Consider the following 26,395-nt stretch of genomic DNA (forward strand, 5'->3'; position numbering starts at 1 on the left):
CACTTGGAAGGTCCTCGCTGCCTCACGTCTTATGTGTAGCTGGCAGTCATTTCACCAAAAATAGAGATTTTTTTTTTTTTAAAGATCTGCTCAGTTGACATGGGATTATCTATAGTTCCCATGAATTAGTCATGACACATGGCAGAGGATGAAATATTCCCTAGATCAGGGGTGGGCAATTTATTTTCCCATGGGGCCACATGAGAAACTGTAACGGTTCTAGAGGGCCATGCGCGCCGCGGCAAATTTAGCTCCACCCACTTCTACACTGACTCCGCCCAATCTCAATCATCTTTCCATGTGCCCCCACACAGTATAATCCTCCTACAGTCACCCCCACATTATAACATTTCCCTCCAAATGTTCCACAGTATTCGGTCCCTCTCCTGGTGCCCCAGTATAAACCAGCAGAAACTAAAGGAGACCTTAAACTGGGGCAGCTGGAGGGGGACATTAAACTGTGGGGATAGCTGAGGGGGACATTAAACTGTTGGGCAACTAGAAGCAGACATGTCCCCCTCCAGCTTCCCCCCATGGTTTAATATCCTCCTCCAGCTGCCCCAGTTTAATGTCCCCCCTCCATGTACATTCAGTTTACCTGCCCCCCTACATCTGCCCCTAGTCCTTCCTCTTGCTCACACATGCTGTCTCTTCTCTCTATCATCCAGCAGCCTCCATTGCCGGCAGCTTGCAGTAAACACACAGTCCCATGTGGCTCCGCCCACTAATGAGTCATAGCCTATCCTGGTGATAGGTTGTGATGACGTCATCACAGGTCCTTGAACAAACTTCCAAAACCTATGCGGGCCGGATAGAAGCAGTCAGAGGGCTGGATGTGGCCCGTGGGCCGCACATTGCCCAGGTCTGCCCTAGAGTCTACTCAACAATGCATGGAAAATACAAAAGTAGACTAACGTCAAAAAAAGTAACAATTATAAATCAAGAGAGAATATTAAAATATCGCTGAGAAAAGAGAGAGAGAGCCTACTCTGAGCACCGACCATCTAGAATGGTGTGTCCTATGGGGGATCGATAGAAATGGAATATATATGAAGTGGATACGCATGTTACAGTAACTTTGTAAAGTTTTTGGCATAAAAAAAGGAATATTACAAATGTGTGATTGAAATATTTTTCTGCAATGTGTGGATAGGATTCATCAGTCACATTGCAGGGACTGTCATTTTCGCCGTGGCCAAACCACAGCATTTACGCCACGTGGGGCCTCGGCCTAACATTGTCATTGGGGACAGAAGTTGCTGATCTGCGCTGACTGATAATGCGGTGCTAAAGCAGAACATATTTCGTGGTGAACTCTTCAACCTCTCATTTTCTCAGGTTATTCCTTTCCAATTATAACAAATAGGAATTAAGCAATATTCTTTATCTCGGAGTTCCTAATTGGATCCAGAGACGAAGACTTAAAATAGCGATCTGGATGTCCATGGCAACTAAAATTTCTCATGTAAAGATTCGAAAGGACAAAAATGTCCTCAGTAACCAAATATAAAATGTTCTCTGCAGAAATAGTAAAAACAGGGTTGCAGTTACATTCCAATGCATTGTGGTTGCTGCTCAACTTGAGAATGTACCAAGATGGAAAAAAAAAAAAGAAAATACAGACCTGGCATTCAGCAATATACAATAAATCCCTATTAAGTGCAGCATCTAAGGGTTAAAGGGGGTATCCGAGGATGAACAAAGCTTAGCAGTGCATTCCCTCCACTTTTATTACTAAAGTGCACCCTGATCCTCTGGAGCCCTGGTTATTACTATTACAGAGGCCTGGATATCTTGTTCCTATCTGCTCTGCGACCACTCCGACCCAGGGTCACATGACTGACCACATTCAACTAAATTGAATTGCGGCCCAAGTCTGTGGGGAGTCGGCGGCATCATAGGCTAGGAGCGACTACAGGGGAGACTGAGAAACCAGAGTTCCAAATTCCCCAAAAACCCTTCGCAAATATGATGAACGAGGTTTGGGGGGGGGGGGGACTGAGGACTGATATCCTACTTAATATTATAAAGGTGAAAGTTTGTGGGTTTGGATGTTTGTTCCTCAATCACACAAAAACTGTCATAGGCAGGACTGAAGGATAGGCTACTTTTCGTCACAATCACGGATATACGTTCTTACCAGGAGCTGCAGAAAACCAGAACTCATAGCAGCAGCTCTGCAACCGCACACACTTCTTAGCATAGCAAGCCACAAACTTGCCATTGCCGCCTCCGGGCTAGCCCCTAACCCCAGGCAATCACATTTACATATACTTTCACACTTCCCCGCTCACATTAAGGTTACTCCAGCCGCCTACCCCTTCCACGCTGCGGACCCGGCATCTTTGCCAAACACCAGTGCAATCGGAGAGGATGGGGGCGCAGGGGGTGTGGCCAGGGCCATGGGAGAGAGAGGGGGACAGGGGACGCCGGGGCGGGAAGGGGCATGAGCAAGGGGGACAAGGGTGGCTGCAGGGAGCCAGGAGCAGCCGGTTTGTAAAGAGCCCGCGGGGACAAGCAAGGAGCAAATGGGACAGGAGCGTGCAGGAGCAGATGTGGCGGCACACAGTGGATCATAACCAACGGCGAATGCCTAAATATGCCTAAATATCAGCGGTTCAGCGCCAACTCCAACCCTCAGACGATAGTAATAAAACTTAACCAGTGCAAGGAGCGTACTGCTAAGCTTTATTACTCCTGGATACCCCTTTAAACTCCCAAGATCAGAGATATCTTCAATTCCGGGCCTAAGGCTCCATGCATACACCTCTTGTGCAGGATAGAAAGGTCTCAGTTCTATCAGTTCCTTCTGGTTATTACTGCTACAATCTAGTCCCGCACTCCTGGGAAGATCTAGATCTGACATCTACAATTAATGTCATTACTGTTCATTAGCACTAATATATATATTATATACACACACACAGACACTAGGAAAACATTCCCAGGACTATGAAATCCTTCCCATTATAACCCATCCTATAGGTCATGGTCAGACTTTATAGTAAAATTTGTTTAATCCAGATGTGACCCGACCTATAGAAAAGGTTACAGAAAACACAAAAAAATCTACAAGAACCTTCTAGCATTGTCGGTTATCTCTGGTTTATAAAATCCTACAATATATTGCAGGGCTGTGTTGTAAACCAATGATGGAATAGACTGATCATTGGATTCTGGATTATTAAGTGTATACAGTGAGATCATCTAATACGTTCTAGGATCTGTAACTGCAACAACGGGGCGGCATTTTTGGCTGAAATGCTTAAAAAAAGAAGAAGAAAGGCATTACAGTACAAGCAAAGTGAAATTAAATTTTGTTTAACTTCATCCATACATTGTGGGGAAAAACACTACTGAAAGGCTGCATGTTGAGAACCTTAAATGGGTGGGTGAGGAAGGGGGGGGGGGGTTAAAAAGTGAAAAACAAAGCAGAAAAGCGGTGAAAAACACAAGAATGGGGTAAAAGAAAAAAATACTCAACTACTGACCCCCCCAATGCAAATCCTGTGCTCCAATGTTGAGTCGTGGTTCCTTGCCGTGTAAGGTCAGGTGACTTCTGCAGCCAATCACTGGCCTCGGCGGTGGGTACCGGTGATGTCACTACAAATAGGTCACTGGTATCCAACATGTGACAGCAGAGTCCAGATATTGGTGACGGCTTCACTGCCAAACACCACAATGGGGCAGCAGGGGTAGTGGAGTGTTGATTCATCCTTCACTTTTCTAGCATACAATGAAAAGGTTGTATATTTTTGCACTCAGATTTGTTACATTTTTCACACTTTTGCATCACCTTTGCTTTACTTTAAGGGTGCGTGATGAGAATCCTGATCATTTACACCAGAGGCAAACCCTCCGCTGGTGCAGGGTATACGAAGACCGGCATTGAAATTTTCAAAATGTTAAAATCTGCCCCAAAATGTCAAAAAGACCTTTCACCGAGACCATTTGTAAGGTTCCTTTATTTTTGCTGAAGGTGCATTGAAACAATTAAATAAAGTATTGTTAAAGTCTACGATAAATAAAAAGTCCTCAAAATCAGTTTCTTCAGAAAAGTAAAATTGCACCCTGCCGCTTAGAGGTTGCTGTAACAACAGGAGAGGTCGCATAAGTAATAACCACTTAAGCATCAATTTGGCTATAGAAACGCCGGCCGTTCAGCGCGGCACGACACAGGGCTCAGTATGGATTTTCTTCTCTGCTTCTATACAAGTTACCTTCTATAATTCTAAGAAGTTCTCAAAGGAGTCTACAGGTAAAGTAAGTAGATGGCAGGGAGAATAATATCATTAGAACGGCTCAATATCTGTTAAGTGGTTACCGAACCCCTGATAGGGGGCAATAAGAGAAGAGACATAGTATATTAAAGGGATGATCAGAGACACAAGGCATTGGAAACCGATGACCTATCCACAAGATCGATCGGGGTTCAACACCTGGACTCTGCAACAAAAGCATCTATTCCTTTTCTGAAGCCATCAGCTGTGACTACTAAGATCAGGGTAGGCTATTCTACAGATTCACAATCCTTACAGTATACAACCAGTTCCTGGGTAGGCTATTCCACAGATTCACAATCCTTACAGTATAGAACCAGCTCCAGGGTAGGCTATTCTACAGATTCACAATCCTTACAGTATACAACCAGTTCCTGGGTAGGCTATTCCACAGATTCACAATCCTTACAGTATAGAACCAGCTCCAGGGTAGGCTATTCCACAGATTCACAATCCTTACAGTATAGAGCCAGTTCCTGGGTAGGCTATTCCACAGATTCACAATCCTTACAGTATAGAACCAGCTCCAGGGTAGGCTATTCCACAGTTTCACAATCCTTACAGTATAGAGCCAGCTCTTGGGTAATCTATACTACAGATTCACAATCCTTACAGTATACAACCAGCTCCAGGGTAGGTTATTCCTCAGATTCACAATCCTTACAGTATAGAACCAGCTCCTGGGTAGGCTATAACTTTGTCAGCTCTTGAGATTAAACTTTTTTTTTCTCCAAACATAGGGAGCGCTTCCTTGTCTTTTGAGAGGATGTTACATGGAGCAGCTTTCCACCATATTTCCTATACGGACCTTTCATATATTTATACAGGTTTATCATATGTCCTCTTAAAAACCTCTTCACTGACCCCTGGGGTACACCACAGATACCAGAGGACCCAGCACTGACCCCTGGGGTACACCACATATAACAGAGGATCCAGCACTGACCCCTGGGGTACACCACATATAACAGAGGATCCAGCACTGACCCCTGGGGTACACCACATATACCAAAGGACCCAGCACTGACCCCTGGGGTACATCACATATAACAGAGGACCTAGCACTGACCCCTGGGGTACACCACATATACCAGAGGACCCAGCACTGACCCCTGGGGTACACCACATATACCAGAGGACCCAGCACTGACCCCTGGGGTACACCACATATACCAGAGGACCCAGCACTGACCCCTGGGGTACACCACATATACCAGAGGACCCAGCACTGACCCCTGGGGTACACCACAGATACCAGAGGACCCAGCACTGACCCCTGGGGTACACCACATATACCAGAGGACCCAGCACTGACCCCTGGGGTACACCACATATACCAGAGGACCCAGCACTGACCCCTGGGGTACACCACATATAACAGAGGACCCAGCACTGACCCCTGGGGTACACCACATATACCAGAGGACCCAGCACTGACCCCTGGGGTACACCACAGATACCAGAGGACCCAGCACTGACCCCTGGGGTACACCACAGATACCAGAGGACCCAGCACTGACCCCTGGGGTACACCACATATACCAGAGGACCCAGCACTGACCCCTGGGGTACACCACATATAACAGAGGACCCGGCACTGACCCCTGGGGTACACCACATATACCAGAGGACCCGGCACTGACCCCTGGGGTACACCACATATACCAGAGGACCCGGCACTGACCCCTGGGGTACACCACATATACCAGAGGACCCGGCACTGACCCCTGGGGTACACCACATATACCAGAGGACCCGGCACTGACCCCTGGGGTACACCACATATACCAGAGGACCCGGCACTGACCCCTGGGGTACACCACATATACCAGAGGACCCGGCACTGACCCCTGGGGTACACCACATATACCAGAGGAGCCGGCACTGACCCCTGGGGTACACCACATATACCAGAGGACCCAGCACTGACCCCTGGGGTACACCACATATACCAGAGGACCCAGCACTGACCCCTGGGGTACACCACAGATACCAGAGGACCCGGCACTGACCCCTGGGGTACACCACATATACCAGAGGAGCCGGCACTGACCCCTGGGGTACAACACATATACCAGAGGAGCCGGCACTGACCCCTGGGGTACACCACATATACCAGAGGACCCAGCACTGACCCCTGGGGTACACCACATATACCAGAGGACCCAGCACTGACCCCTGGGGTACACCACATATAACAGAGGACCCAGCACTGACCCCTGGGGTACACCACATATAACAGAGGACCCAGCACTGACCCCTGGGGTACACCACATATACCAGAGGACCCAGCACTGACCCCTGGGGTACACCACATATACCAGAGGACCCGGCACTGACCCCTGGGGTACACCACAGATACCAGAGGACCCGGCACTGACCCCTGGGGTACACCACATATACCAGAGGAGCCGGCACTGACCCCTGGGGTACACCACATATACCAGAGGAGCCGGCACTGACCCCTGGGGTACACCACATATACCAGAGGACCCGGCACTGACCCCTGGGGTACACCACATATACCAGAGGAGCCGGCACTGACCCCTGGGGTACACCACAGATACCAGAGGACCCAGCACTGACCCCTGGGGTACACCACATATACCAGAGGAGCCGGCACTGACTCCTGGGGTACACCACACACAACGGAGGACCCAGCACTGACCCATGGGGTACACTACATATACCAGAGGACCCAGCACTGACCCCTGGGGTACAACACATATACCAGAGGATATGGCACTGACCCCTGGGGTACACCCCATATACCAGAGGACCCGGCACTGACCCCTGGGGTACACCACATATACCAGAGGAGCCGGCACTGACCCCTGGGGTACACCACATATACCAGAGGACCCAGCACTGACCCCTGGGGTACACCACATATACCAGAGGACCCAGCACTGACCCCTGGGGTACACCACATATACCAGAGGACCCAGCACTGACCCCTGGGGTACACCACATATACCAGAGGACCCAGCACTGACCCCTGGGGTACACCACAGATACCAGAGGACCCAGCACTGACCCCTGGGGTACACCACAGATACCAGAGGACCCAGCACTGACCCCTGGGGTACACCACATATACCAGAGGAGCCGGCACTGACTCCTGGGGTACACCACACACAACGGAGGACCCAGCACTGACCCATGGGGTACACTACATATACCAGAGGACCCAGCACTGACCCCTGGGGTACAACACATATACCAGAGGATATGGCACTGACCCCTGGGGTACACCCCATATACCAGAGGAGCCAGCACTGACCCCTGGGGTACACCACATATACCAGAGGACCCGGCACTGACCCCTGGGGTACACCACATATACCAGAGGAGCCGGCACTGACCCCTGGGGTACACCACATATACCAGAGGACCCAGCACTGACCCCTGGGGTACACCACATATACCAGAGGACCCAGCACTGACCCCTGGGGTACACCACATATACCAGAGGACCCAGCACTGACCCCTGGGGTACACCACATATACCAGAGGACCCAGCACTGACCCCTGGGGTACACCACATATACCAGAGGACCCAGCACTGACCCCTGGGGTACACCACATATACCAGAGGACCCAGCACTGACCCCTGGGGTACAACACATATACCAGAGGATCTGGCACTGACCCCTGGGGTACACCCCATATACCAGAGGAGCCGGCACTGACCCCTGGGGTACACTACATATATCAGAGGACCCAGCATTGACCCCTGGGGTACGCCACATATAACAGAGGATCTTGCACTGACCCCTGGGGTACAACACATATATCAGAGGACCCAGCATTGACCCCTGGGGTACGCCACATATAACAGAGGACCAGTCTGAGCTGAAGTCAACGACCACAATGGTCTGGAGATTTAATATCAGATATAATTATTAACTATATATATTAATACTGTACTGAGCACTATCCTACTCATGTTAGTCACAAGCAAATAGACTCCACCACATGTCCATAAAGGGTTAATCATTGCCCATGAAGATTTAGAAGACACTTAATCATAGCATAGTCACTAATTGACAGCGCCGCTCTCCTCCGACATCCTCGTCCTCTGTTCCTTTCAGACCTTACAGTGTAATGTAAATTAACCCCCTACACTCCAGTTTATGAGCGCTCCTTAGAGCTGGTGGTCTGAGCCGCTACGATACCTCTTATCACAGGGGCGCTTTAATTGGTCTCCAGTACGCCCCAGGTACTCGGCTTTTTCCAGTACATACGGCTATTTTAAGGAGTTGAGAAGATTCCGTCATGTCCATTAGAGACTTCCCAACATGAAAAACCTCCACCAACCTACACATAATGAGGACCTGAAGAGCGAAGATTCTGTCCTGCAGGCAACGACTCATGGCCTTGCCTTTTACATAATGACTTCCAAGAAGACATGACTTAATTGCATTCTCGCTTTTACATGGCATCTGAAAAATACAAATGCTTTTCCTCGAAAGAGACGTCAAAACCCGAAAACCAATAGACCCTTCAGAATAGAGAACAACTGAAGTCCAACCTCAGACGCAGATTACAAAGACCTGTTCTTGGAAGATGGAGGACACGAGGACATCCCCGATGCTGCGTCTGCGGAGGACAAGTTTTAATGGCTTTGTATGAATCGACCCCCTTCGTGGCCAGACGTTGTCCAGTGTTTTAGAAGACAGAATGGTTTAACAGCCCTAATTTTTTTTTCCTTTAATGGTTCAGCATAAAAAAAACCTTAATGTCAGATAAGGAATTTAATAAGTTACATTTTTACAATAATTTTTGTCCCCTAAAAGTTCTACAATTTTGGAGTACTTGCATAGCATGCCCCCTTATTCTTTGGTTCCATCACTCAGGAGACACGATAGAGTACGCAGTAAGAGACTCTCCCAGTGCTCCGTTCCGATATTTTTAGAGCAAGTCCTATTCAGACCCATCAGAATGAAAGCGGAGATATTGGAATGAACAGAACATCAGAAGAGGCTTAGACTGCACACTTGGTCATGTTTATGAAGCCTAAGCGATCTCCTTCGCCTGAGACCAGATGGAAAGGTAAACGGTTTGGGATCTGTTCACATGGCTACCATTGCTGTGGTGCTGTGCATGTGGTGCGGTTTGGCCCATAGCCTTCGGGCCTTGCCTGGCAATAGGGGAGCTCTGGGTCTGGTGGGATCAGGCCTCCGGTGGGCACTACACAGCAGTGGGAACAGGGAAAGAGAGTCAACAAGGCAGGTTCCATGGACATCAACAGGATTGCAGGGGGCTGATGCCCTTACATGACTGCCGGGTCATGTGATGGAGACACTTGTACAGCTCTGCATAGTCACAACACTGAAATGAGACATCTGCCTGGTAAGGAGCTGTGAAACTGTGTGTCCGTCCCATGAGCGCGGGCCGTCCGTCCCATAAGCGCGGACCGTTGTATCCACTGGCAGTAAGCAGAATGAATGACAGCAAGCAGAGATCTAGAAAACTGCAAGGTATTGATACAGAAAGCATATTGGGAAACTAGAGAACTTTTTATAATACAAACAATAACATTTATTTGCTGAAATTGGACAACCCCTTTATTGGGGGGGACGGGAATTGATATTTGGGATCATGACTATTATCTCATCTTGCAGACACTTTACTGTACACGTACGGTATACATAGCCATCTGCACTGTCCTAAGCACTTCTCTACGGATGCGGTTCTGACAGCGCTACTAGCCCTTAAGAGACCCTCTCCGTACCATACAACCACATGTTATAGTGCTAGAAGTCTCTGCTAATAAGCACATGCACATTACTCTCACTCTTCTCAACCTTGCGTCTTTTTATGGAAAGCCTTCTGTCTTCCAGCACTTTGGTGAATCTTCCCCCCAACCTGTTAAACGTTTCCCCCAGCAAGACGCAGCACATGAGAAGAATATTCTGCTCCTGCTGAGACATTTACATAATTTGCTATTCCTGCTGCAAAAAATGTGGTGGCTTTGAAAGCAGCTGAGCAAATATTTTATATTAAAAGCAAATAAATCTCCTGAGGCTGCACGACGGAAATTCCTTGTGGTTCATCTGTCCTCGTCCAAGGTACCACTTCCTTGGCGACACAAGGCAGAAAGGCAGCGCCCGAGCTGGAGATTACGTGCGACTCCGCAGACGGGATGAGTCACTTTTTCATAATATTACACCTGATCCACCTTTCACTCAAGATAAAAACCCGGCGGCTAAATAGCCCTTCAATGGCGGCGTTTAAGACATGAAAAGAAACGATAAGCAAATCAATAAGATGCTCATTTATCCTGACAGATGTTTCCACTTCAAGTCCTGACAGATACACAAGGTTCCTGAAAGTGTCACAGTTCCTTAGGCACAGTTCCTTCTTTCTTCACAAACATATACGAACCCTTGAAAGGAAGTTTTTTTTATATTCTTACTAAATAGCTTTACACAATTTGAACACTCTTATATGCAAAAATGTGCAAATTTTTGGAAAACCTAAGATCTTGAGTGTAGGAGCCATCGAGTAGTGGAATTGCTCCTTTTTATGAGCATAGTTTGCAGGGCATCATACTTCTAGGGCAGGGGTCGGCAACCTTCAGCACTCCAGCTGTTGTAAAACTACAACTCCCAGCATGCATACTTGCTCTGCTGTTCTTGGAACTCCCATAGAAGTGAATGGAGCATGTTGGGAGTTGTAGTTTCACAGCAGCTGGAACGCCGGATGTTGCTGACCCCTGGTGTAGGGGTTCCTATCAACCTATTAGAGGACGGGGCAGTTTTACGGCAGCCTGTATCTACTAAAGAAAAAAAAAAAATCAGAAGATAGGACAGTGGGATCTCTGGAAGTTTAGATAATGCAGAGTTGGTGAAGGGTTCTAGGAGTTTCCTAGGCAAAAAATATTGATGGCCTATCCTAAGCAGAACCAGACTATCAATCAGCTCATCAGAAGCTAATACACAGAGAACGGAGCAGGGAGCAGACAGCGCTGTTCACAGTGTAGTGGCCAGATCAGGGACTGCAGATCAGCTCCAAATCATTTGAATGGAAACTAAATTGCAGCAACTTGTTTCCGCCACTACACAGAGAACAGCGCTGTGTGCTTCCTATGATGAAGGTGGTGGGTGTAAAACCCCTATAGATCTGGTATTAGTCACCTTACATCTTTAGGTTATCCTGGAAAACACCTTCACCAGTCTCCCAGAATTCCCACATTAATATGACCCTCAGAAAAATAAAACTTCCATCATTTCTTCTCTATTTTTCCAAAACGTAATGCCCCGATGCTGCCATTGTGAGTGCACTAGGTCACTGCCATTAGGTGCAATGTCCGGACACTTCACGACTCTCCCCAGATCTGCACTTACAATTTCTCCCTATAGGAGCCCACCATTGACTTCTATGCAGAAAAGTTGTATAGCTGGAGCTCCGGCCTGAACAGCGCTCTGACATCGGGGCTATTTTTACTTTACCTCTCACTTGTGCCAAAGAAGTGATGTGTAATGAGTGACAGAGACTGGCGGCTCTGGACAGCCAAAACACAATGCAAAGGATGATGGCGGTATCTGTGGTAACCAATACGGTATTCTGAAAAGTAAACTCGCCTGAGAGGAAAGCCTCAGATCAGAGTCCACATCCATTTTAAGTAATTTTGTGTCTGCCGAGGAGGTTTCATCTCTGCGTACTCAAAGGCTTTCCAAATGATGTATTGGAGGAAAAAAAACACTACTTCATGACTCTGTATGGCCTCTGCTTAAAGGGGTATTCTAGCAATGACACACGTACATTATTGTTACATTGTTACAGATCAACAGTATGTTTGATAACAGTAAACTATATAATATACAGATCAACATTTGTCACTTTATAACCACAACTTCATTGTATTTTATTGAGATTTTTCAGTGATAACACAAAGTATCAGATAATTGTGAAGTGGAAGGAAATGATACAAGGTCATCACAATCGTAATCCAATCCAAATCTGAAAAGTGTGATGTGCAAAAGTCTTCAGCCCCCTATATCCATATTTTGTTGCGCCTCCTTTCCCCGCAATATCAGACAGATGATATCTCATTGACAGAAATGAAATCAGTCATGTTTTACTAATCTGGGAGAAGGCCTCATGGGCAAGTAAATAGATAGGAGGTAAAACTAAAAGAATTCAGCCATCTTTAGTGATATATATGTATATACCTATATAGAGTATAGGATGTGATGCACTTTCAGTCTCCGACACCTACATAAAGGGACGGGATAGCGACAATCACAGCGCCGTCCTGTAAGAAGACAATGTAAAAAGAGGCTACGACCAAATGAATTGCATATCCAGTGCAAGGTACCCCTAATATGTTTACATAGGGAACAGTCGGGGGTGGAATTTTGTTTCTTGCCTGGGAAAATTATCTTCAAAGTTGTGGCTATTTTCCCAGCTGCAAATACTTTGTCCTGGGAAATCTGCTCAGGCTGCTGCATAAGTCAGTAAGGAGCGAGGCTCTGCAGTAATCCCATGTCTAATAGACAGTAGGTTACCGTCCGCAGCCATCTTTACAATACCAATGTGCTGTGTCACCAGTGGACGGGATGGTGGACCTCACTGCAATGAACAAGGCAGAGGTGATGCACAAGGTGGAAATCATTTATTCCTACTTTGTATTCCAAAAACCAACACCGGGCGTCTGAAACTTATCTTTGAATGAGTCACGTCATATAGTTTCAGCTGTGGGTGTGAGGAATAACCCAATTTCTGATCATTATTCTGCAGTTTTTAGCAGTCTCCCTGCTGCATTATATCTAGAGTTTGTAGCGGTCTCTTAACTGGTGGTTACAGACGATGTACCATATACTGCACACACAGTTAGTAGAGGAGAATCTGCTCAAAAACTCTCTCTCTCAGCCCCAGGACTATGCAGGACATATATAGAGAAGTACTGAACTGTAATATCAGGAAAGTATTTTGGTTGCAATGGAAAGCTCCTACTCTGCACCTTTCTTCTCTCATCCCTTCCCTTCCTTATCTCTCCATTGACTTCTATAGACATGTGTAACCTGAGTCATATAACGGACAGTCCAATGCAGAGATTATCACAGATTATCGCTTGTTTTCAAGCAGAGTCTATCAGACATGTGGTCTCCGTGAGTCATTAAAAATGTTTACGTATTTTCACACCAATATAACTTTTGGGTTATTTTCTCAGACCCAAATTGGGTGAATGGGTCCAAGATAAAACCCAGATCACACCCGGCCAAGGACTGGCCCAGCTCTGTGGATATAGTGGAAATTTAGTAAAGGGAGCAGCAAAGCAGCCCCTCAATAAGTGGAGAAAGAGGCATTTCTCTCTGATAAGATGTACTGCAAAGTTTCCTATGATTGCCTGAACTATTTGTTAATGCAAGGTTTGGGGTTTGTTGAAGTTCATCTATCTAGTAAAAGCTGCCAGAATTGCTTGTGATTTTTTTTTTGCACAAAGTTTTTCATGCAACCAGCCTCAAAAAGGTTTCCAGTGTCAGTATATAAATGGTCTATCCTTAGAACCAGTCTTGTATCGGTGGTGGTTTGAAGTTCAGCCCCTCTTTCCTGCCAACTTCAGACTACAACACGGAATTCAGCGCACTGTCAGCTTTTACAATGTGCGTCCAGGTGCACACATTTTGGCACCGATATCTCTCCACTCCCAGAAGGACGGGCTTTACGTTAGCATCATTGCTGGGCGCTAAGGAGCGTACCCCCTCCCCAGGCAGTACTCTTCCATAGTATTGTACTGTCTAAGCGGGTGTTCCCTAAAGACCAGCCATGACGCTGAGATTAAGGCCCGCCCTTCTGACAGCGAAGGGATATCGGTGCTGAAACTAACGGCACCGAGGTGGGTACCGACAAAGCTGACAGTGGGCTGAATTCAGCTGTCAGCTTTCCAGTTGTATATAAGACCACCAGTACCAGTGGACATGAAAGGTCGTCTATAAGTTAGGTCATAAGTTTCAAGATCTATTTATATAAAAAACATAAACCCAGTAGATTGCATTCACTTTTCTTCTTTTGCATGTGTAAATAAGCAGCTGCCATTTTCCTCCTGGAGGATTTCAAGTTATTTGCTCTAGGTAATAAAACTAATCCCAGGAAACCATAAGTAAATCTAAAGTGATGACATATAGAGTGCATAGAATTATCTCTGCAGAGGTCGGTCATAAAGGTCTCCTGGACAACAGAGACATTAACATCAGATCAGCCTGAGTGCGGAAACCATTGGTGTGATGAACATTGATAGAGCAATGTCGTCTGCTAAGTGAAGGCTCACAATGGGATTAGGCCAAGTGCAATGCAAGAGTAGAAGGCTTTATGTACCTACCACAGTGCACCCATACCAGACAGCTTTGTGTGGGGTCACCCCCCCACCACCACCACCACCCCACCCCCACAGGTCTGCTTAAAGTGTAACTCCTATTTCATACCAAAGAGGGGAGGGGGTCACTTGATATGGCCGTATCTCCAGGATCATACCACCTAGAATAATGGCTCTGGTATCATAAGAAAAATGAGATTCTGAGATTAAAGTACTAGCTGGAACAGAACCAGAGATATCACTAGTTAAACACAGTCAGGAATGTGATTTTATATATAGGTGTGAACTGCTACATATCAAGTTCAATTACAGACTGTGTATTTAATTATTGAGATCTTCAATTCTTATTACAGCTAGTACGTCAGTATTGGCATCATATAAAAGCTGAAAATCTCAGCATTGTTATAATACCTGAACCCTTTAGGAACAATCTAGGTCAGGGGTCCTCAAACTTTTTAAACAGTGTGCCGGAGGCAGAGCAGGTCGCACAGATATCGGGAGCGGTGCCCTCCAATAGGTAAAGTGAAGTGCGCTCCATGGCCTGGCCCGAGCTCCCCAGGAGCTTCATTATAAATGCACGCCTGCCGGCGTTGTCTGTGGGGCCAGACAGAAGTGCTTGGCGGGCCACATGTGGCCCGCGGGCCGCAGTTTGAGGACCCCTGATCTAGGTGGTATAATACCAGAGATACAGCCATTTCAAGTGACCCCCCCCCCTTCTTTGGTAAAGGCTTCAGCATATTCACAATACTAATGTGTATGGACTTTTATTAGCACCAGCTCAGTTAGAGGGTTGTAAGGAGAATGTTACAGACTGTTTTACTATAAAAAGCAAAAGTTTAACGTGTACGACAAAAAAGGACAACAAACACCCCCCCAACCCAATAGCAAAAGATTTCCCCTCTAAATAGCAATAGCTAACTCATTTCTATCATTAGAATTGCAATTCTCACGAGTGAAGGAGCAATGTACATCCCCTGTTGCAAATTCGGACGAAGGAACTGACCCTGACTTTCAATGAGATGGGCTGGGTGGGGATCCGACCACTGGGACCCCTGACAAATGCCAGAATGATGGTCCTATGCCCCCTTTTCATCAGCTGCAGTCAGGAGGAGTAGAAAGTACTCGGAAGTTGGACTCTGTTAACTCAGTCAGTCCCAAAGAGATAGAATCGGAGAGGCAGTGGTCCTGAAATCTCTATGGGACCTCTGGGGATAGCCGAGTACAGTACTTGGGTATTTTTGTCTGTAATTGCCCACCACTCCATTCAAATTCCCTTGACTGCAGTGTTCCTACTGGGGGGATGAGGGGGGGGACATGGAAGCCACATGGTGGATAAGCCATAACTTATTACCAAAATATCCCTTTTACTGAACTTTTCATTCGTTCCCATCAACTTTTCCACCCATCAGCTCAGAGCTCAACTAATCTATTAGGCCATGTCCACAGAATTTGGAATGGATTTTCAGGTGGATTCCACATAAAAAAAATCAGCTCCAAATTTTGTGTATCATGTTCTAAATGGGAGGCAGTGATGGACCAGTGAAGAGTTACATAGTTACATACATAGTTAATGAGGTTAGATAAAGACATTAGGCCATCAAGTCCACCCTATAAACCTACAATTCCACTCGATCTTGCCACAGATCCTGCATCACAAAGCTCACGCAGATCAGAGGCAGATACTGAATGTTGTCACGAAGACAAGATGTTCTCTAAGTAAAGGCCCAAAATATAAAGACTTAGATAAATCAATAAATATTCAGAGACTGACGGAAATTAGAGAACCGCATTTAAACCATGGTGGCTTCTGTAATGAACAACGGTCTGGGAAATTTGTTAATTCACATAGCTGACATTTTTGTAGTGTGAAAGGGGATGATATATAGGAAGCAGCAGAGAAGGAGCTGGGGGGGAGGGGAGGGGGGTCTGTAACTACAGTCCTGAGGACTAGATCAATTTAGATAGGATGGATTGCTTCAATCATATATCCTTTATCATATATCCTCTTCAGGCTAGGTTCACATCTGGGCACAAGTCTGCCGGGGAACCCGAACTGAGAGCTGGACCACTAAAAGTGTGTTTGTCTGCGGACCCCATCGACTTCAGTGGGGTCCGCCATTTTTATACTGAAACCAGCAGAGAGAATTGTCCTCTGTGTAGTTCTTGGTGTTTTTTCTCTCTGCCGATTTCTTGAGGTTTCTGCGACGGAGTCTCCAATGCAGATGTAAACCTAGCCTTGGTTATGCAGAGATTTATCTCCCCTTTGCTACTGCATGACATTCAGAAGCCTGGAAAAGCTGAGTAAGGCTCTGTTCAGATCATGTTTTTTATATCCTTTTAATGAGCAAAAAAACAGATGCAATCTGATGGTCGGCTGTTTACATAGAGACCAATGCTAAAATGTTTTTTTCAACATTGATGTCTATGTACATTTTTCTACAGTTTCTACAGTACAATTTCTACAGTTTCAAACGCAAACTAAAGACACATCTTTTCAGACAAGCCTATCACAATGTCTAACGTAAACCCTTAAACCTCCTCTGTCCCCGCTCCCACATTACCCCACATGATATGATGTCATCTCAGGATAACTTTATATGTCCAAGCTCCATCCACATGTTACAGGACACGACTGGTGACGGCTCATAAAGTCTTATGTTTGTGTAATGACAGTCACCTCTATTACAGAAGTGTCTGACCCCTGTATAAGCAATGCCGCCCCTGCTACCTCTTGTGTCACCCCTCTACCTCATAGATTGTAAGCTCTTGTGAGCAGGGCCCTCAGTCCCATTGTGTGAAATGACTTTCTTTGTTATGTATCTGTCTGTATTTGAACCCTACAAATTGTACAGCGCTGCGGAATATGTTGGCGCTATAGAAATAAAATTTATTATTATTATTATGTACATAGATGACCATCAGGTCGTGTCGGTTTGTGTCCGTTTTTTGCATCCGTTAAATGAATGTAAAATACATGATCTGAATAGAAGCTAACAACCTGTGGTGGAGGTGAAGTGGCGGCCATATTGGTTGTCACCCAGCTTTCCTATTTATGTTGCAATATCAATGGTCTGAAGCCAGGATCGGCCAGGAGGATATTTGTGAAAAAGACCATTGCAGCACCTTCTGCATACACAAAGGACTAACCTCGGCAATCTGCTTCTTCTTCTTTTTTGACACGGGGACATCGGCCTCATCTTCAGCCAGCTTCTTTTTCTCTCTTTTCTCAGATTTATTCTTATTTTTTGCCATTCTAAGGGAAAAAGCGCAAGTCAGAAATGTCAAAGTCCAGAAAACGGCCCTTTCACATGACCGTGTCCAGGCTGAGCAATACTGTCCACATGTCTGCTGTATGTCCTTGCCTGCCACAGTTGACAAAATCCTACTGATTTATAATGCAGCGAGTTTCAGGAATCCCACAAGATGCTGTGAACACAGGACAGTAGGGCCTTGGGAATAATACATAGTAGGATACTGGCAGCTCAGTTCTGAAACCGGGTAATATGGCGGAAACTCAAGCCACATTTCACAGCCAAACAAATGTGAATGAGCCCCAAGTCTACATGCACACGACCGTGGCTGTTTTCAGTATACTGTAACAACTATGGATAGTATACGGATCCATTCATTTCTATGGCCCCATGCAGAGATTAGAAGCCACCACCAAAATATGAAGCAAGTCCTGTTCCTGTCCATAGCTGTGGCACAGATCAATGCAATGTCTGACCACGTCGTACCTGGGAGACTTAAAGGGGTTGGCCAGGAAGGTTTCGGTTATTTCTACAAAGCTCATAGATGGGGTCTCAGGTGATAGGACATCCACATGATCATAAGACAGGGCCAGGTCACACTCCAATATCAGGCCTGAGCTACACGTCTGCACCCACAGCGTTACATGAGTGTGAATAGCAGGGAAGCAGTCGTTCTGGATCTCACAGCGCCATGAGGTGACTCCTTCAATAACGTAAGGGAATGGCAGACGTTCTAGTCATGCAGGATTGCTTTGTGACTAGTTGAGGTTGTTACCTACCCCTGGTCACAATGTGACCACATTCACAGTACTGAAGAAGTCCGGGGTGACAAGTGGAGTCTCACCATACAGTTCAGGGGTCGGCAACCTTCAGCACTCCAGCTGTTGTGAAACTACAACTCCCAGCATGCATACTTGCCCTGATGTTCTTGGAACGCCTATTGAAGTGAATGGAGCATGCTGGGAGTTGTAGTTTCACAGCAGCCGGAGTGTTACTGAGCCCTGGTGTAGTTAGTTCATGTGATGGCTGCAGCTCCTCTGAACTATGTTATTTCATTACTGTATAATGGATACATCATGTGCACATTACCCTGGCCAGGACCACTGCTTACAGTCAGTGAATGGATAGGATCTTCTCCACTTCTCTGTTATGCTGTACCCAACTATTACTTCTCATAGCTGACACTTTGCTTCAATTGCATTTAATCCTTTGAACAGACACATTGAAGTAAACTATCAGATCTGAGCTTTGTGAAGGCCATGAAGCTGCTTCTGAGGTATCAGCTCACAGATGAGGACACGAGAGACCTCACACAAGCCATGACCCAGAACATCGCCAGATCCGGCACAGAGGAGCCCCCTGCTCCATACCTGCCCCCTAGCACACATATATACACATGTATACACCACACAGGCACCCACGTTGTCTTACTGTGCGCCGGCACTTCCGCCTTCTCCACGCTGCAGTCACTGCTGATCTCCGCCTATTCCATGCGTGACCGCTAGGGGCGCGCGAGACGCCAATGCGCACGCGCGGCTCTTAACACTCAGCGGCTCGCGGTGTTGCTAGGTTACACCGCGCCACCTATCAGGTCTGTGTAGTGTGTGATCCCCTGACCAATCCACTGACGGCGGATCTATATCATGTATACAGGATCTATATATATATACAGTATACAGGATATACACATATATATATACAGGATCTACACACATACAGTATACAGGATCTATATATATACAGTATACAGGATATACACATATATATATACAGGATCTACACACATACAGTATACAGGATCTATATATATACAGTATACAGGATATACACATATATATATACAGGATCTACACACATACAGTATACAGGATCTATATATATACAGTATACAGGATATACACATATATATATACAGGATCTACACACATACAGTATACAGGATCTACAACTGTATACAGGATCTACACACATACAGTATACAGGATCTATATATATACAGTATACAGGATATACACATATATATATACAGGATCTACACACATACAGTATACAGGATCTACAACTGTATACAGGATCTACACACATACAGTATACAGGATCTATATATACAGTATACAGGATATACACATATATATATACAGGATCTACACACATACAGTATACAGGATCTACAACTGTATACAGGATATACACATATATATATATACAGGATCTACACACATACAGTATACAGGATCTATATATACAGTATACAGGATATACACATATATATATATACAGGATCTACACACATACAGTATACAGGATCTACACATATATATATACAAGATCTACACACATACAGTATACAGGATCTATATATACAGGATCTATATATACAGTATACAGGATCTACACACATACAGTATACAGGATCTACACACATACAGTATACAGGATCTATATATACAGTATACAGGATATACACATATATATATACAGGATCTACACCTATACAGTATACAGGATCTATATATACAGTATACAGGATCTACACATATATATATACAAGATCTACACACATACAGTATACAGGATCTATATATACAGGATCTATATATACAGTATACAGGATCTACACACATACAGTATACAGGATCTACACACATACAGTATACAGGATCTATATATACAGTATACAGGATATACACATATATATATACAGGATCTACACCTATACAGTATACAGGATCTATATATACAGTATACAGGATCTACACATATATATATACAGGATCTACACACATACAGTATACAGGATCTACACATATATATATATACAGGATCTACACCTATACAGTATACAGGATCTATATATACAGTATACAGGATCTACACATATATATATACAGGATCTACACACATACAGTATACAGGATCTACACACATATATATATATACAGGATCTACACTTATATACAGGATCAATATATACAGTATACAGGATATACACATATATATATACAGGATCTACACACATACAGTATACAGGATCTATATATACAGTATACAGGATATACACATATATATATACAGGATCTACACACATACAGTATACAGGATCTATATATACAGTATACAGGATATACACATATATATATACAGGATCTACACACATACAGTATACAGGATCTATATATATACAGTATACAGGATATACACATATATATATATACAGGATCTACACACATACAGTATACAGGATCTATATATACAGTATACAGGATCTACACCTATACATGTATACAGGATCTATATATATACAGTATACAGGATATACACATATATATATACAGGATCTACACTTATATACAGGATCTATATATACAGTATACAGGATCTACACATATATATATACAGGATCTACACTTATATACAGGATCTATATATACAGTATACAGGATATACACATATATATATATACAGGATCTACACACATACAGTATACAGGATCTATATATACAGTATACAGGATATACACATATATATATATATACAGGATCTACACACATACAGTATACAGGATATACACATATATATATATATACAGGATCTACACACATACAGTATACAGGATCTACACACATACAGTATACAGGATATACACATATATATATATACAGGATCTACACACATACAGTATACAGGATATACACATATATATATACAGGATCTACACACATACAGTATACAGGATCTATATATACAGTATACAGGATATACACATATATATATATATATATACAGGATCTACACACATACAGTATACAGGATCTATATATACAGTATACAGGATATACACATATATATATATACAGGATCTACAACTGTATACAGGATCTACACATATATATATATATATACAGGATCTACACTTATATACAGGATCTATATATACAGTATACAGGATCTACACCTATACAGTATACAGGATCTACACACATACAGTATACAGGATATACACATATATATATACAGGATCTACACCTATACAGTATACAGGATATACACATATATATATACAGGATCTATACATGTATACAGGATCTATACATATATATACAGGATCTATACATGTATACAGGATCTATATATACAGTATACAGGATATACACATATATATATACAGGATCTACACACATACAGTATACAGGATCTATATATACAGTATACAGGATATACACATATATATATACAGGATCTACACACATACAGTATACAGGATCTATATATACAGTATACAGGATATACACATATATATATATATATACAGGATCTACACACATACAGTATACAGGATCTACAACTGTATACAGGATCTACACACATATATATATATATACACAGGATCTACACTTATATACAGGATCTATATATACAGTATACAGGATCTACACCTATACAGTATACAGGATCTATATATACAGTATACAGGATATACACATATATATATATACAGGATCTACACACATACAGTATACAGGATCTATATATACAGTATACAGGATATACACATATATATATACAGGATCTATACATGTATACAGGATCTATACATATATATACAGGATCTATACATGTATACAGGATCTATATATACAGTATACAGGATATACACATATATATATACAGGATCTACACACATACAGTATACAGGATCTATATATACAGTATACAGGATATACACATATATATATACAGGATCTACACACATACTGTATACAGGATCTATATATACAGTATACAGGATATACACATATATATACAGGATCTACACACATACAGTATACAGGATCTACAACTGTATACAGGATCTACACATATATATATATATATATATATATATATATATATATATATATATACAGGATCTACACTTATATACAGGATCTATATATACAGTATACAGGATCTACACCTATACAGTATCTATATATATACAGTATACAGGATATACACATATATATATACAGGATCTACACACATACAGTATACAGGATCTATACATATATATACAGTATACAGGATATACACATATATATATATACAGGATCTACACACATACAGTATACAGGATCTACACACATACAGTATACAGGATATACACATATATATATATATATATATACAGGATCTACACACATACAGTATACAGGATCTACAACTGTATACAGGATCTACACTTATATACAGGATCTACACACATACAGTATACAGGATCTATATATATACAGTATACAGGATATACACATATATATATATATACAGGATCTACACACATACAGTATACAGGATCTACAACTGTATACAGGATCTACACATATATATATACAGGATCTACACACATACAGTATACAGGATCTATATATACAGTATACAGGATATACACATATATATATACAGGATCTATACATGTATACAGGATCTATATATACAGTATACAGGATATACACATATATATATACAGGATCTACACACATACAGTATACAGGATCTATACATACAGTATACAGGATATACACATATATATATACAGGATCTACACACATACAGTATACAGGATCTACAACTGTATACAGGATCTACACATATATATATATATATATACAGGATCTACACTTATATACAGGATCTATATATACAGTATACAGGATATACACATATATATACAGGATCTACACACATACAGTATACAGGATCTATACATATATATATACAGGATCTATACATGTATACAGGATCTATATATACAGTATACAGGATATACACATATATATATATATACAGGATCTACACACATACAGTATACAGGATCTATATATACAGTATACAGGATATACACATATATATACAGGATCTACACACATACAGTATACAGGATCTACAACTGTATACAGGATCTACACATTATATATATATATATATATATATATATATATATATATATATATATATATATACAGGATCTACACTTATATACAGGATCTATACATGTATACAGGATCTACACCTATACAGTATACAGGATCTATATATACAGTATACAGGATATACACATATATATATACAGGATCTACACACATACAGTATACAGGATCTATATATACAGTATACAGGATATACACATATATATATACAGGATCTACACACATACAGTATACAGGATCTATATATACAGTATACAGGATCTACACACATACAGTATACAGGATCTATATATACAGTATACAGGATCTACACATATATATATACAGGATCTACACACATACAGTATACAGGATCTACAACTGTATACAGGATCTACACATATATATATATACAGGATCTACACTTATATACAGGATCTATATATACAGTATACAGGATATACACATATATATATACAGGATCTACACACATACAGTATACAGGATCTATATATACAGTATACAGGATATACACATATATATATACAGGATCTACACACATACAGTATACAGGATCTATATATACAGTATACAGGATATACACATATATATATACAGGATCTACACACATACAGTATACAGGATCTATATATACAGTATACAGGATATACACATATATATATACAGGATCTACACACATACAGTATACAGGATCTATATATACAGTATACAGGATATACACATATATATATACAGGATCTATACATGTATACAGGATCTATACATATATATACAGGATCTATACATGTATACAGGATCTATATATACAGTATACAGGATATACACATATATATATATACAGGATCTACACACATACAGTATACAGGATCTATATATACAGTATACAGGATATACACATATATATATACAGGATCTACACACATACAGTATACAGGATCTACAACTGTATACAGGATCTACACATATATATATATATATATATATATATATATATATACAGGATCTACACTTATATACAGGATCTATACATGTATACAGGATCTACACCTATACAGTATACAGGATCTATATATACAGTATACAGGATATACACATATATATATACAGGATCTACACACATACGGTATACAGGATCTATATATACAGTATACAGGATATACACATATATATATATACAGGATCTATACATGTATACAGGATCTATACATATATATACAGGATCTATACATATATATATACAGGATCTATACATATATATACAGGATCTATACATATATATACAGGATCTACACACATACAGTATACAGGATCTACACCTATATATACAGGATCTACACCTATACAGTATACAGGATCTACACACATACAGTATACAGGATCTACACACATACAGTATACAGGATCTATACATATATATACAGGATCTACACCTATATATACAGGATCTACACCTATACAGTATACAGGATCTATACATATATATACAGGTTCTACACCTATACAGTATACAGGATCTACACCTATATATACAAGATCTACACCTATACAGTATACAGGATCTATACATATAGTATACAGGATCTACACCTATACAGTATACAGGATCTATACATATAGTATACAGGATCTACACCTATACAGTATACAGGATCTATACATATATATACAGGATCTACACACATACAGTATACAGGATCTACACCTATACAGTATACAGGATCTACACACATACAGTATACAGGATCTACACCTATATATACAGGATCTACACACATACAGTATACAGGATCTACACCTATATATACAGGATCTACACCTATACAGTATACAGGATCTACACCTATATACAGGATCTACACACATACAGTATACAGGATCTACACCTATATACAGGATCTACACACATACAGTATACAGGATCTACACATATATATATATACAGGATCTACACCTATATACAGGATCTACACACATACAGTATACAGGATCTACACACATACAGTATACAGGATCTACACACATACAGTATACAGGATCTACACATATATATATACAGGATCTACACCTATATACAGGATCTACACATACAGTATACAGGATCTACACCTATATACAGGATCTATACATATATACAGAATCTATAACTATATACACAGGATCTACACCTATATACAGGATCACATCTACATATCCAGGGGGACACTATATGATGGGGGCAGAAAAGTTGGTACAACACCTCAAAATGGGGGCAACTCACCCAAAAGGAGGGGCTTTAAAAAGGGGAACCACCAGTTTTTTTGCACCTTGAAAAGTTTGAAGTATCACAATGGGGCTCCATTACAGAAATGACATAGGGGCACATGGGAACATAAAGGATCAGAGGACTGTCCTCACAGTATCATGTCCTCTCATTGTGGTCCTCACAGTATCATGTCCTCTCATTGTGGTCCTCACAGTATAATGTCCCCTCATTGTGGTCCTCACAGTATAATGTCCTCTCATTGTGGCCCTCACAGTATCATGTCCTCTCATTGTGGCCATCACAGTATAATGTCCTCTCATTGTGGCCCTCAC

At 42.3% G+C, this 26,395-nt stretch overlaps 1 protein-coding gene across 3 annotated transcripts in view; it reads right to left on the bottom strand.

Annotated features, from left to right (window-relative positions):
• The window catches only part of CHLSN (cholesin), a 153,904-nt gene that overhangs the window by 124,329 nt on the left and 3,180 nt on the right, over window positions 1–26,395 (bottom strand). For 2 of the 3 annotated variants that reach the window (XM_075285099.1, XM_075285097.1), the window contains exon 2: window positions 17,752–17,857. In XM_075285099.1, the coding sequence (XP_075141200.1) occupies window positions 17,752–17,856 (105 nt within the window). In that variant the 5' untranslated portion in view covers window position 17,857. Of the gene's footprint in view, window positions 1–17,751; window positions 17,858–19,276; window positions 19,325–26,395 lie in introns of those variants that run through there. The other variant, XM_075285098.1, reaches the window with a different exon arrangement.

The sequence above is a fragment of the Leptodactylus fuscus genome, chromosome 8, assembly GCF_031893055.1.
Source record: "Leptodactylus fuscus isolate aLepFus1 chromosome 8, aLepFus1.hap2, whole genome shotgun sequence".
Classification (NCBI taxonomy): Eukaryota; Metazoa; Chordata; class Amphibia; order Anura; family Leptodactylidae; genus Leptodactylus; species Leptodactylus fuscus.